General features: G+C 41.9%; 1 protein-coding gene across 1 annotated transcript in view; it reads right to left on the minus strand.

Moving 5' to 3' along the window:
- EIF2B3 (eukaryotic translation initiation factor 2B subunit gamma) overlaps positions 1 to 14,498 on the minus strand; it is a 104,423-nt gene that overhangs the window by 22,717 nt on the left and 67,208 nt on the right. Inside the window, exons 7-10 of the mRNA XM_075039306.1 lie at positions 10,924 to 11,054; positions 9,520 to 9,713; positions 5,278 to 5,355; positions 4,431 to 4,579 (exon numbers count right to left, since the gene is read on the minus strand). Coding sequence (XP_074895407.1) covers positions 4,431 to 4,579; positions 5,278 to 5,355; positions 9,520 to 9,713; positions 10,924 to 11,054 — 552 coding nt within the window. The remainder of the gene's footprint in view (positions 1 to 4,430; positions 4,580 to 5,277; positions 5,356 to 9,519; positions 9,714 to 10,923; positions 11,055 to 14,498) is intronic.

A 14,498-nucleotide genomic window follows, 5' to 3' on the forward strand; every position in this document is an offset into this window, starting at 1 on the left:
TCCTTCTCGGTAGGGCTGCTGTCAATCCCTTCATCCCGCTGCCTGTCTTGATACCAGGGGTTGCCCCGACCCAGGTGCAGGACCTTGCACTTGGCCTTGTTGAACCTCATGAGGTTCACATGGGCCCACTTCTCAAGCTTGTCCAGGTCCCTCTGGATGGCATCCCATCCATCAGGCATGTCAGCCACACCACTCAGATTGGTGATGTCTGCAAACTCGCTGAAGGTGCACTCCATCCCACTGTCCATGTCATTGATGAAGATATTAAACAGTACTGGTCTCAATATGGACCCCTGAGGGACACCACTTGTCACCGATCTCCATGTGAGCACTGAGCCATTGACCACTACCCTCTGGATGTGACCATCAAACCAATTCCTCATCCAGTGAACAGTCCACCCATCAAATCCATATCTCTTCAATTTAGAGAGAAGGATGTTGTGGGGGAACGTGTCAAAGGCCTTACAGAAGTCCATATAGATGACATCTGCAGCTCTTCCCTTGTCCACTGATGTAGTCACTCCATCACAGAATGCCACTAGGTTGGTCAGGCAGGACTTGCCTTTGGTGAAGCCATGCTGACTGTCTCGAATCACCTCCCTGTCCTCCACATGCTTTAGCATAGCTTCTAGGAGGATCTGTTCCATGATCTTTCCAGGCACAGAGGTGAGGCTGACAGGTCAGTAGTTCCCAGGGTCCTCCTTTCTATCTTTTTTAAAAATGGGTGCAATGTTTCCCTTTTTCCAGTCACCAGGGACTTCACCTGGCTGCCATGACTTTTCAAGTATCATGGAGAGTGGCTTGGCAACTACATCAGCCAATTCCCTCAGGACTCCAGGATGAATCTCATCAGGTCCCATAGACTTATGTATGTTCAGGTTCCTCAGGTGGTCATGAACCTGATCTTCTTTTACAGTGAGAGGGACTTTGCTCCCCCAGTCCCCGTCTTGCAGTCCATCCACTTGAGAGGTGTTGGAAGAGAGATTGCCAGTGAAGACTGAGGCAAAAATGTTGAGCACCTCAGCCTGCTCCTTGTCTGTTGTTACCAGTTTGCCAGTCTTGCTCATCAGGGGGGTAAATCTATCAGAGACATCATTTTTCATTTGCAAATGGCACAGTGTCCCTAATTCTCCTAACCAGCTTCAGTCAGTCTGCCAGTGTTGCAGATTGCTCCTTTGCAAGCGAGCTATAATTAGGGGCCTCCTGCACCAAAGACATAGCAATCCGGGGACCCTGTTGTACTCTACCACCTCTAATGCAAACAGAACAAACAGAAGGGGCATCCCCAAGCTACTATAGAGACTGAGGACATGTACAGCTACTGCAGGAGCATTCAGATATACAAAGTTTTCAAGTGACCTGTAATTTCGGCTCGATTAGTAGATTTTCTCCAACTATGTAACTCAGTGCAGTCATTTGTCACTGAGCTCTGGGGAGCCGTCCAGAGGGAAACAAGAACCGTTTCCCTGCTGCAGCCTGTCACCTGGGCAGTCAGCATCTCTCAGCACTTGTGCTGTTGTATAAATTACATCCCTCCCAGCTTGGTCAAGTATGTCCATCACTCAGCACGTATGTAATCTTTGCTATTTTATTGTCTCATTGATGGAAGAATTAGCTGCACAGTGGGAAGCACATTAAGAAAGGACTACCAATTATTTTGCCCGTGTTACTAACTTCTTTAATCCCCTGTAATCTCTTCTAAGGGGGGATTCATATCTACTCAAATCACTTCACAAGGAGACATATATAACGTAACAGAAGTCCTACACACCAGGGAAAACAAAAAACCCTGCTACTGGTCCTCCAGAGTATCAAACACACCACCCATTGCTGGAGAACGGATCATAATTTGCAAACAGTATGCAATGGCACTGTCCGAGCTAACCCCAGTTCCTGGACCCATTCAGTTGGGAAGAACATCATCATCTAGGTCATAACCTCTGTTTCTCCAATAATGAGCCAACCACAGCCTAACAACAGGGACCTCGTTTTGTTCTAAGCACCTTGTGGTGTTCCCATCTGCCCAGAAAGAATCTATTTATCCATTTCAGAAGCTGGTATCAAATGTGGTGAGGCTATTCAAAGCCTTTTTCTGGTTAGGAGATGTAATTTGTGGATCTTGAAGCCGCAGGAACTATGGTACAGGATCCTCAAATCACATTACAGGAAAACCATCAAGAGATAAAACTTTTTCACCTGTTTTTTTATTCTTGTTTTGTTTGGGGTTTTTTTTCCATATTGACATAGTGAATTGAAGCTGCTGATCACTTTTGCAGTTGAGATGGAAAAAAAAAAAAGGGTAGGATTCAACCCAGAGAAGCTAGAGGTGATGTAAGAGGTAATGGAATTACCAAGGCAGTGCCATATATAATCATAGTTCTTGATAAATGAACTTAGAATGCGGAACAATTTTTGCATTTGGTCGTCCCCAGTCTCCCAACTTTCAGAAATTATTTACCTGATCTTTCTTTCTTCTCTGGGTTATATAAACAGCTTTGTCTTTTCCATAATATATGCCTTACTGCAGTGTTCTCAGCCTACTGCTTCAAGTTGGTATTATTGCAATGAACACTGCTGGGAGTAGCCTTCAGTTACCACTCACATTTGACTAGGGCATTAATATAGTCAAAATACATAAAAATTCTTCACTAAGTTACAAGCAAGACTTCTTTCAACAAAACTCAGTAGATAGAATACTTCTGTATCTCACTACCTGCGTATAAATTACTTCATACCCCTCTAATCTTAAGACTTACCATGATGCAGTAAGAAATACTTTATCAGCTCCATATCTGTGCAGATCTACACAATATGAATTACAGTATGCTTTGAAATAAAGCCCCATAGTCTATAGTCTTAATTCTGGCTGAAGAGGAATAATTACAAATTTGACTCCAGTGCATCAGTGTGCAGTAATCATAGAGCAGCTAAAGGGGGTAAACCCCTGGGACTATTAGGTTTTTCACTCAGTGGTGGCTGTATTGTTTTCACTGAGAGTGACTAGGGATGACATTGTTTTCCAGAAAATCACCAAAATGTTACCCCAAAAGTTAGTTTATCCCTCTTAAAAAAATAATATATCACCATCTTTATGATGCTTGTGGAATTTTGTGGAATGCTTAAGATAACGACTCTGAGCTCAATTTAGGATTTAGAAGAAAATAATACTATATACCAGTGCAGACAAACTCAAGCTGATTTGGGACTCTTCATAAAAATAGCACTATTTATACACTTAGTTGCCTCTGTGATTTAATGGTAGAGCCACTCACCTCATATGCAAAACCATACCATTATGACTGTGGCATCAATTCATTAATCAAAATGACAGAGGGTCTCATGATCTAACGAGAGAGGTTCCAGTACTTCTTATGACAGCAGTGCTTGTGATACAGCCATACTGGATCCATTTGCGATTGAACTGGAAACCAGCTATTTTCTATACTCAACGGAATTCTGATTTATGATGTGCTTGAAATTACTGTGGATTTCTATTAAAGACAAACACTTGGCAGTAAGGTACCATACTTACCTGTAATTTAGTTATGTAACAGTAGTATCCTCCATAGACCCCACATCCTTTGGGGTTTTTTGTTTTTCAGATATGCAACTTTCAGAGCCAACTTGGCATTTTTTAAGAGTTTGGCCTTTTTCCTGAGGCCCTAAGCAAACCTCAAGCCATGAAGGAGCAGGGAATTTATACAGGCCTGCACAGACTCAATCCGCAGTTTCCTTTCCACTGACATCCACAGGAAGCCAGCATGTATGGAAAGATGGGGGCATGCAGACATCAACAATTACAGATAGGCCACTTTTCCCACATTTGGAAATGTACAGCTCAAGGCTACCTATTTAGTTAGTGTCTTTAATTCATGGGAAATCTCTGCTAGCTGGCAGATTTAAAAATTTATTCATTTTTTCTATTACTCAGCATACGCATTAGGAAAGTAAAGCTGCAAAGATGACAAAAAAGGGCCAAAGAAAATTACATTTTAGGTGAAGCTGTAATGTTCAAAGGCAGTAAGAACATTTCTAGTTGGTAAATGTACCACTTTAAAATATGCTTTGTGTCTCAAATATTTTAGGTATACTTATAGACCCAGCCACTAAAATAAAGCTTGGAAGGATGACACCCAAGCTCATACAGATACATCCACTTAACTTACTTACACATTCTGAAGATGATATGATCTTCTCTAAAAAGAAGAAATTTATGTTCTAAGACTGCAGCCCTCTCATTAATTCATTTCACTTCTGCATTCGTAGCCTGTTTTATAGAGACTTATTTCTGACTCCGTCTTTAGAAACACACCACTGGTATCAACTGTTCTGGCTGAGGACTGCTTACAGGACAAAAATTACTGACCCAGAATCTATCTAGAAAAAGAAACCGCAAATTTAGGGGACCAAGATACAAAGAGGTGACATACCCTTCCTCAATTGTAACAGAATTCATGATGATGCAGTTTGTTATCTTAACTTTGTCTTTTATGGTACACATGCTGCCAATGATGGAGTGTTTAATGGATGTCTTCTCCCCCACTTGCGTGGATGACCCAATGATGCTGTCCGATCCAACCTGGGGAAGAAAAGCAGAAACTGGCACCTGGAGCTCTCCAATATGTGTTCTCCATACACCTCTTCCAAACAGCACGTCTCAAGCACTCATCAACAAAGTGTACCCTGCCTCACCCTTAGGGACCCTTGGCAGAGGAAAGACCTAGAAATTTTGGGGGCATAGGCAGACAGTTGGACAGCCTTCCCAAGGTCTATTAGCTTGGTAAAACTCCATTAGCTCCTCCAGCTCTGTAGGCCTCACGTAGTAGGTAAGCACGAAAAGAACAGTCCTGCTGGTACTCACTGGTGTCACTAGGGTTTGCCTAGTGAGACCTGTGAAAAGGAGGCTTGAAGCAGGTATTCAACCAAAATGCTTCAGCAAGCAGCAGAGCTAAAATACTGACCCTTTCTGAGTTTGGTGTCCTTTGGGAGGCAAACTGCTCAATTGCCATGAACTGCCATTAGGGAACAAGAGACTGCAGACTTGGGAGTAGGAAAGAATTTTTACCAAACGTTTTTAAAGACAGACTGCTTTCAGTCTCTGAAACCCATGGATGAGCCTATGAGGAGACTCTGGGCTGCATCACCTACATTCTAATTCCACACTTCAGAACTCAGCTTCACTTCCAACCATGGGACTGAATTTTAGGAAGCGGTTCTTGAAGCAATGAGTATGCAGACTGTATTGAAAGAGCAGAGACAGGGAAAGGGAACACTTACCATGCCTCTGTCAGTGATCTGTGCAGACCCATGAACCAGTGGCTCTTCAAGACCCAGATTAAGCAATAGCTTGGGAACCTGGATGGAAGAACCCACATCACAAGTTAACATGAGAGTGCTGCACCCGGACATTACATAAACAGCTCAAAGATGGCTTTGGTTTCCATTGCACTAGTGCTTTTACCATAGACATTTTAACTTAAAGGAAAACTTAGGTCCCTGCATTTTAAATCTGCAACCAGATATGTGTGATTCATCATCTTCCCCTTTTGTAAAGGAGACAGGTACACTTCCACTGCAGTGCACTGCATGTCTCCTCTCAACTCAGCTTCCCACCTGTGGAGAAGCAGTGGATTATCAGCAGCAAGCTGGCTGGCTCCAGCTGAACACAGTGACATCCTGTACATTACTACAATGTCCAGCATCTGCCATTTCAAATGCAGCTCAACGTGTTTTACACTATTCAGTAATGCAAGAGAGGGAAGCAAGTAATATCAAACATAAATCAGTAAACTGGCATAAACATAGATTACTATGTTCAGCCCACTCAATAAGGTAGCACGCTGAGGTACAGGCAACAAAAAAGTATTTCAGATGTTTAAGGAGAAAGAAATTAAAGTTGATCAAGTGGGTATTCCAGATGGTAGAAAGCTGCAGAAGAAAAGGCTCTTGACAGAGAGAAGGCAGGTGTTAGATAAGCAGACAAAGCAGCAATGCTAATAGAGAGAGACACGACCCATGAGGTAGCCAAGAACAAATCCATGGAGAGCAATTCTGAACTGGCTCCTGAAAAGAAAGGGGAGCCAGCATTGTAGGAGGATGGGATATCACTCCATCATTCCTCCTTTTCTGGGTGAAAGAGCAGCCCGAGGCGTTCTGCATCTCCCGGCGTCAGGCTGGGGCCAAGGTCACACACCACAGAAGAGGCGATGACAGCACAGATGGGGATTTCAGGGGAGGTGGGAGTCTCACGGCAATGCACAGACACAGTGCTGTACAGAGTTACTTGCAGCGGTGATGCAGTGTATGATGAATCTTGGTAGGACAGAGATGGCAGTGAAAGAAACACGGGGGATACAGAGGGCGGCAAAGTGATGCATGAGGGCTAAGAGGTCTGTGTCATGGCAAATCGTATGTCTGAGTGAGAGGCAGCGCATGCCTGGGCTGGTGTGGAGCTCTGCACAAGCTGTTTGGCCAGCCGGGATGTGTGCACTGACTGTCCATCTGGGAAGTCAACTGGAGTCTCAGCACAGTAATGGTGTAACTGGGTTTGCCTGAGGGGAGGAAGCGGCACTCATTAAGCCTCTCTTTTCTCTACCTAGGCACCTATTTTAACAAAACTCTTTGGAAAGTTTATCTTTGAGATCTCTATTGCTCTGTTAAATTTGGCTGAGAGTTGCCAGCAATTTCCAAAGCTGCTGTGAAGGAGCTACCATACTGTATGATTGTCTAAAATGACTTAGAAAGCTGGGATAACAAGAGCTGATGGCTAGGGAGTGAACCTCAAGAAGCAGATCCCACAGATCTGAAGAAGTTGGGATCACATGAGAAAAAAAAAAATCTCAAGATCTCAAATGAGATGATACTTGCAGGATATTGTTTGGATATTCATAATATGACCAGCCTGTTTCCCTTCCAGCATGCAAGGACGGATAAATAGTGCTGTTTTTCATATGATAAGAATTTTCACAGTTGATGCTTCATTCAGATGAGTGAGATGAGCTTAGATGAGCTCACACCTCTGAGCTGTCATTTCAGGCTGCCTGTTGTCCCCAGTAGACATTTTTACATCTGTAGCTCTTTATGTCTTGAAGATGGTCCTTCCCACTAAACTTGTGTTTTCTTCGTTTTTTAAAAAACAAGAATAAGTTAGATCCTTCAGTCCAAGGTGCAGGCACTACAGAAAACCCCCAGCTTACGAGAACACCACAAACTAAGCCAATCTGCCTGGATGATGCTTGCTTGGTGAAGGGATGTTGTCCTCACCTGACACATAGCTGGGCAGCCACAACAGATAGGTCCAAGAGAGGAACACACAGCAAAGCATACCTACAGCATAGGTTGGAAAGACTCCTACTATCCAGTGTTGCTCAGTGGGAAAGGAAAGAAACAAGGAGAGGCTCTTGCCCTCCTTAGTGGAAAGGTGGTGTGGTGAAATAAATAAAGGATTTTACTGGCCAGAGCAAAGGCCTTATTAGAATCAGTCAATGGTAGTGCAGCCTGAGGGGTGACCCAAGAAAGCTACCAGCTCAAGCATTTTGCTCTGAAAAGGAAGGTTAGTTAGGGGGCAGGAGTCAGAGGGAGTGCCTGGGTCAAGGGAAGGTTTAAGATGTGTTTGGATTTAATTCATCTTACAAAGAAACTATTTCCTGCTATTGAAGATAACTCCCTCCTGAACCCACCTGCCCACACACAGGCTGCAGGCATCCAGAAACCCAGCTGGAAGTGAAATGATGTGAGTAAAGTGTTTCCTCACCAGAAGGGCAATGGGTTAGGATGCCATTCCTTCTCATGGCTACTGGACTGGACTGCTACTGCTCCGGCAGTCTGTCCTCTCAGACAGCAAAGCTATAGGTCCTGGCTCTGCAGCCAGGGAGTCAGAATCTGGTTTGTGAAGACCAAGACAAGAGCAAAGGAGACACCAAAAGTCTTCCTTAGAGACCAACAAAACAGGTAAAAAAAGCCGATAAAATTAAATGTGTATCTTTTATGAGGATTAGCAAGAGAAACAAAATGCAGTGGCACTGAAAAAAGGAACTCCTTTCTCACAACCCCTCATTAAGCTCCATTTTATGTTTTACCTCCACATAGTTTCCTTAGAAATTTTACCATTCTGGAAAAGTTAAAAATTCAAAGAAAATCCTTTCCAACGTTGAAGGCCCCAATGTGATTTCAAAACACTAATTCTATGTACCACCCAGGAGCAAACACATTTCCTGAACTGACCAAAATGTAGAATATTTAGGTTAACCTCCCCCCCCCCCAAAAAAAACCCAACACAAAAAAAACCCACATGGAGTCTGACTGGCTCAACTCAATAACTTTTTACTGAAGTGGCTGCTGCCAAATGTACACGCACACTTCCCCTAGCAAGCGGTGTTCTCCCTTAACCCTTTGGGCACACTTGTTCCTGATATTCTTGAGGAAAGTTTTCCCTTTCTGACAGCAGTGCTGCCTCCCTCCTCTCTTCTTCATGTCCCTAGCCGCAAAACAAATCACTTTATTTCTGTGCTCCTCTACAGGCACCAAGAAGAAAGCTCCAATGTGTGAACTCACTCTGCCATGCTGCAAAGCTAATTTGCATAAATTCATCCATTCATTTTATTAAAAAGAAATCAACTCAATCTGAGACCAAAGACAAGGCAGCAACCAATTCCAGGACTCCCAATACAACTTGATCGCTCTCCCAGCTCTGCTTCCAGAAATCTTGAGTTTTTCCCTACTACACTCCCTATTGGTCTTTCAAAACTAGAGGAAACTGTCCACTCCTGATAGCAACGAAGTTCATCACTAGCAGAGTGAAGTGAGAACTTGCACATTGCATCAGCCAGTGTAGTAAAAAAAAACAACCAAAAATCATATTAAAAGCTTTTAATCATCAGCTCATTAGCTAGTACAGGATTTCTCTAATCCTCCCCTGTGATCTTCTATTTTATGAGTTCTCAGTACTGTGAAAGCAAAAGCTGCAACAGATCAACATTTCACCTCTGTGTTTACCTGGAGTGCCACTGTATTGAAGCCTGTTCATAAAATAATTCTTTCATAATGGAAAGCATTAGGCGATCTGAATATATGGGTAGTTTAAGTCTTCCTGCAAATCATTAATAACCTTTGTCATTATAACTTAGATAAACATCTGTTAGAAAGAGTCCAGTCAGAACTGATTTTGCCTTTAGGACATGGAGGACATAGATTAGATGAGCTATCAAAGCTACTTCCAGCCTTATGTTCCACACTTCTTGGGTCTTTGGCTGCAGGTCTTGCCACCCCCAAAAAACAGAAGAGTGGGTGGGGTGGGGGTTTTCTTAGCTAAATCAAAACTATGAAGTAAATTAGTGACAGAAATGTTTTTTGGCCTCATGTCCCTATCCAGTAACCAGTAGGGTCATGTGCCTAGATAACATGGCACTGGTTCAATTCCCACACACTCCTCAGCTGTATCGCAGGGAGCCACTCCTGGAGGCTAAAATGTCCCATAAACTACTGCTGTATTCCCACATGGCAGTTCTGTATTTTTCTCACCTGTCGGTTAGCTTCAATATACAGCCCAAGAGTATTCACTCGGTAGCACAGTCCCTCTTTCATTATATGGACATAGCAGCGCACTTTGCCTTCATGGAGAGTTTCATTCATATCTCCTCTATGATCATTCCAACAAGAGTTATCTGGAGCAGGTTTCAGCAAGCTATTATCTTCCTTTATGAAACTATAAATGTCTGGAGAACACACACATGCATAAAGTTAGACAGGATTTAATGAAATACTTTTTGAAGAGCAGCACTATTAAAATACTGTTGGTGAAGGGAAATCTTTGCCTCACATCATCTGAATGGCTAGATACTTAGCAATCATCAACAGATTTTATCACATGTAGTGAGTAAGTGCTTATTTTTATTCTGCAGGTGGGAATCAAGGGATCAGGACAGATGCAATGTTTTGCCCAAGGTCACAGAAGGAGACAGCGGAAATGCTAAAAATAAATTCCGAGATCCTGTCCAGTTACCAGTGCAGGGTGGTTAAGGCTTAGCCTGTTGCTCTACTGTCCTGGTTTCAACTGGGATAGAGTTAATTGTCTTCCTAGTAGCTGGTATTGTACTATGTTTTGGATTTAGTATGAGAATAATGTTGATAACACACTGATGTTTTCAGTTGTTGCTAAGTAGTGTTTAGACTAAGTCAAGGATTTTTCAGCTTCTCATGCCCAGCCAGCAGGAAGGCTGGAGGGGCACAAGAAGCTGGGAGGGGACACAGCCAGGACAGCTGACCCAAACTGGCCACAGGGATATTCCATACCATGTGCCCAATATATAAACTGGGGACAATTGGCCAGGGGGGCGCAGATCACTGCTTGGGAACTAACTAGGCATCGGTCGGCCGGTCGTGAGCAACTGCATTGTGCATCACTTGTTTTGTATCTACTATTATTACCATTATTATTATTATTATTATTGTTGTTGTTGTTATTGTTTCTGTCCTATTAAACTGTCTTTATCTCAACCCACAAGTTTTGGTTTTTTTCGATTCTCTCCCCCATCCCACTGGGTGGGGGGAGTGAGCAAGTAGCTATGTGGTGCTTAGTTGCTAGCTGGGGTTAGACCACAACAGCTACGCAATTTTAGGAACTCTCTCTTAAAATTACATTTTCAAAAGTGCATTTACCTATACTGTATTCCAGGAGAAAAAATATAGAGCACCTAGCTCATTTACTTTTGATTTACACCAAAATAAGGAGGACAAAAATATTTATTTAATGCACAATACCATTTGAAAAAGAAATCTACTAGGATCTTTGCAATTATGAAGTATAAGAGAAAAAAAACAAATCCCCAAACTAGTGTTTCAGGCTAATTCTGTACTCCGTTCAATAATTCAGCTGTAGCATATGGCCTTTAAAACCTTCATCAAATCTTTAATACTTGTACTGACCTAGGGATGCTTGTTCTTTTTTCTTTTGGTCCTCTTCTTTGTTGTCTAGTCCTTGCTGCAATGAAATAGGAGAAGAGAACTGCCTCCTAACCAGATGTGGAATCAGTTCACTCCGGAGAGATGTGATTGACCTGGAGAAGACGACGCACACATGAAGTCCATGAATGCTTCATTTTCTTTGCATAACATTATCAGACATTTTGCACATTTTTCATGAGGATGAATCAAAATGCCAGGTACTCCAAGACATCTGGCACTAAGACAATGTCCACTAGCCACGTGCTTCCTTAATGCATTAAAATACAAAGGAAGAGTCAAAATAAGGAAAAAGCTTCATCTTCAGGACTAATTCCCCTATATTTTAACAGAGATGCCTATAATTTAATATGGCATCACCCTACAATTCATGCTTGTCTGCAGATGGAATGCAGAAAGTACCAACGTTGTAATGACAACAACTGAAATCCACTTTATGTGGCTTATAAAAATGGCATCAGCTGATGGGAAAAGAGAGAATAAAGTGCCTATAGAGGAAAAACCAAAGCAGCTCCTTTTCTTTGTGATAAAAATATGGAAATGCTCAAGGATATATGAAATATCAGATCCTTAAATGAAAATATTTATGACAGTCATTGATGTCCTGCTCACATGAAACATCAAGAACATTTTAAAGACTCAGTCCTTTAACCAATAGAAATCAGCACATTTTAACAAGCTTAAGTCGCAAGAGTTTCACGCTCTCGATCATGTGCGTTGATTCAAAATACATGAATGAGCAGAAAGCTTCATTTTGATATCCCAATACTAGGAGGCAGAGATATCACGAGGGGTTTGTGATAAAGCATGGACTTGAACCCGAGCCACCTATGCCTTAAACAAGGACCCTGCTCACTAGATTATCTTTCCTCTTGCACTGATTTATACATTACAATGAATCTAGAAAAACCTCTCCCTAACAGACAAATATCAATGTAGAAAGTCTACTGTACAATGGGATTTTAACTGTGGTAATTTAATTTTGACTATTAGAAGGTAATTTTATTTTTCAATGAAGTATTTGGAAAAAAACCCCCAATTCAATAGTTTTTACAGTTGGAGTGCATGAGATGCAGTCTTAAAAAAGCTTTATTGTTGTTGTTTCATCATTTTAACAATCTGCATTTAGTTACTGAATTGTGGATTATTTAAAGTAGTGCTTGGGAAAATCGTGCAGAAAATGAACTCAAACTTGGCACGTCTAAGAGGAAGTGCTAAACTTCAGAGGAAGGATTGGGAGAACTAACACAGACAGCTTGGCTAGAGGAACTCAACAAATGATAACCTGCAAAGAAAGAGGAGTTATTTAGAATGGAAGACAGTAAGACTAGGAAGTAACTATAGGTTAAATTAAAAAGGAAAGTACTAGAATGAGTATCCTGAAAGTGATTTTAGTTGGCAAAATCTCTAGCAAAGGGGGATCTTAAACAGTTCAAACTTTAAGAAACGTGCAGCTCATAACCCGCCCAGGTGCCTGTTCACGTCAATGATAGTGAAGCAGACCTAAGGACCAAAACAGTCTTTCCTGTCTCTAACTTTGATGGGAAGATTCAGATGTGATTGCCTATGAACAAATACAGTGTTTTCCTTTTTCTTGACAAACTTTTCCTTCAGTCCTCAACTGTAGGCTGTGTCACATGCTCCATCCTCCAGTGGGATGATCTAACCCATCCCAGGTCTGAAATTCTGCTTTTATTTTTTTATTACAGACAAGGAAAAGCTCTAGTCTTCAGTCTCTCCTCCTTCTTGAAAATAAGATTATAATCACCTTCAGATAGCTGTATTTCAGGAACTAATGAAGCAAAACACTTCATTCTTTAATCACCAAATTTCTCCCTGCTAACCACTTACAGGCGCGCTCTGCCACGGCCACCCTGGCCCCGCGCTCCAACACACGTGTGGCTGTGCAGATGGGCAGTTTACTAGCTTACAATGTTTGCCTGCAGCTGTGCCATTCAGCAATGATTTCCTGCTTGGGTTTTATACTCCATCCAAAACCGACAATCCTGTGTTTCCCTCAGAGGCTGGCCATGGCATTTATAAGATATATTACCTATAAAATATCCAAGTATTTGGCAGTCTTAAATAGTCTGATGCAGAGGACAACACAACACGGTAGGAAATGAAAGCAGTGGAAAGGGGGAAAGACAAAGTTTTGCCCGATTTTGATGGTTTACTCTTTCTTGGACAAACTCCTGAAGCTTTCCTGCAATTCTCTGAAGTGCTAGCCACATTCCTTCAGCAAAGGTGGAGTAAATCTCTGGGTCATCCATAAGATGTGGCTCAGAAACACACCCTTCTTACTGGAAAAGGAAAAACAGGAAGATTTGCCTTTGCTTGCTGTTTAAGCAATTTATATGTGACATTAAAGGAATCTGCTTTTGGAAAGTATTAAAAAATATGCAGTAAGGCACTCAGTGACAAAAATTTAGGAATTTTTTGTGACAGATCTTGCAAATGTGGATATACAAAGTGATAGCGTGAGAATACTATCTGACTGTCAACAGCAGGGGAAACCAAACATCTGGCTGGGACTAGGAAAGGAATCTAAATCAAAGGAGGGATGGGACTGAAGACCCTTCATCAAGAGAGGAAAAAAAATAGCAGAAGTTTGGAAGAACTAACTAGCCTGTAACCTAGATTCAGGAGAAAACAAACCAAAAAGGTTTCTGGTCTAGTGTGTTAAAAATTCTTACAATCAAATCCTGAACTACATGTGCCTATATATGAAGAAGAAATAAGTATAAGACTGTATATGCTGAAGAACACAGTCTTTTTTATTCTCTTCAGGTTTTAAAACTTGGCATCCCCCTGGTTTCTAAGCTTGTTATTTTCTTTAGCACCAAGTAGTAAGAATGAAATACCCACTGAGATCAACATAAGGAAAAATCTACTATAACCAGGAGAAAGAAAGTGGAAGGGTGGGTGGAAGGAGAGGAGGGCACACAAAATTTTGGCAGAAATCCAATTCTAAGCCAACTCAGAGTAACCATGCTCTGACACCTCACAGCAAAATCCAGAGGGTAGAAAGGATAAAAATGTACCTGCTTTTGAGAAACATTTGCCAAAATAAACATACTTTCATAAATTCCAGCCCAAGAGATGAGCCTTTTTTGTGATCTTTCATTCCCTAAAATTTGATTTTTGAAGTTACATATGTCTGTTTTCACCTAGACAGAAAGTAGTAGGTTTTCAATTAAGCTGCCAAAGATTGAGAATGCCATTAAATTGCTGCTTGTAAAGGAAGGAGGGGTAGGGGGAGTGGGGGAGGGACATGGGACTAATCCCTGAAGCACCTTATGTGGCTTCAGTCCCATGGGAACAACAGGAGATGGCAGCAATTTTGAAAGGGGTTGATATTGATCACATTTTAAGCATGTAAAAAGAACTATCTCTGAGATGGAATCTGCCATTCACGCAGTGGGTCACAACAATGGGGGATGTTGGCAAGAGACAGTGCATATTTGGGGGAAATTAAGGAAATGGGGGCAGTTGAAATTCATGGTGCATGTGCAAAAAACAGCTAGGAATTAAAGAGA

Source organism: Buteo buteo, chromosome 10 (genome assembly GCF_964188355.1).
Source record: "Buteo buteo chromosome 10, bButBut1.hap1.1, whole genome shotgun sequence".
In the NCBI taxonomy this organism is placed as follows: Eukaryota; Metazoa; Chordata; class Aves; order Accipitriformes; family Accipitridae; genus Buteo; species Buteo buteo.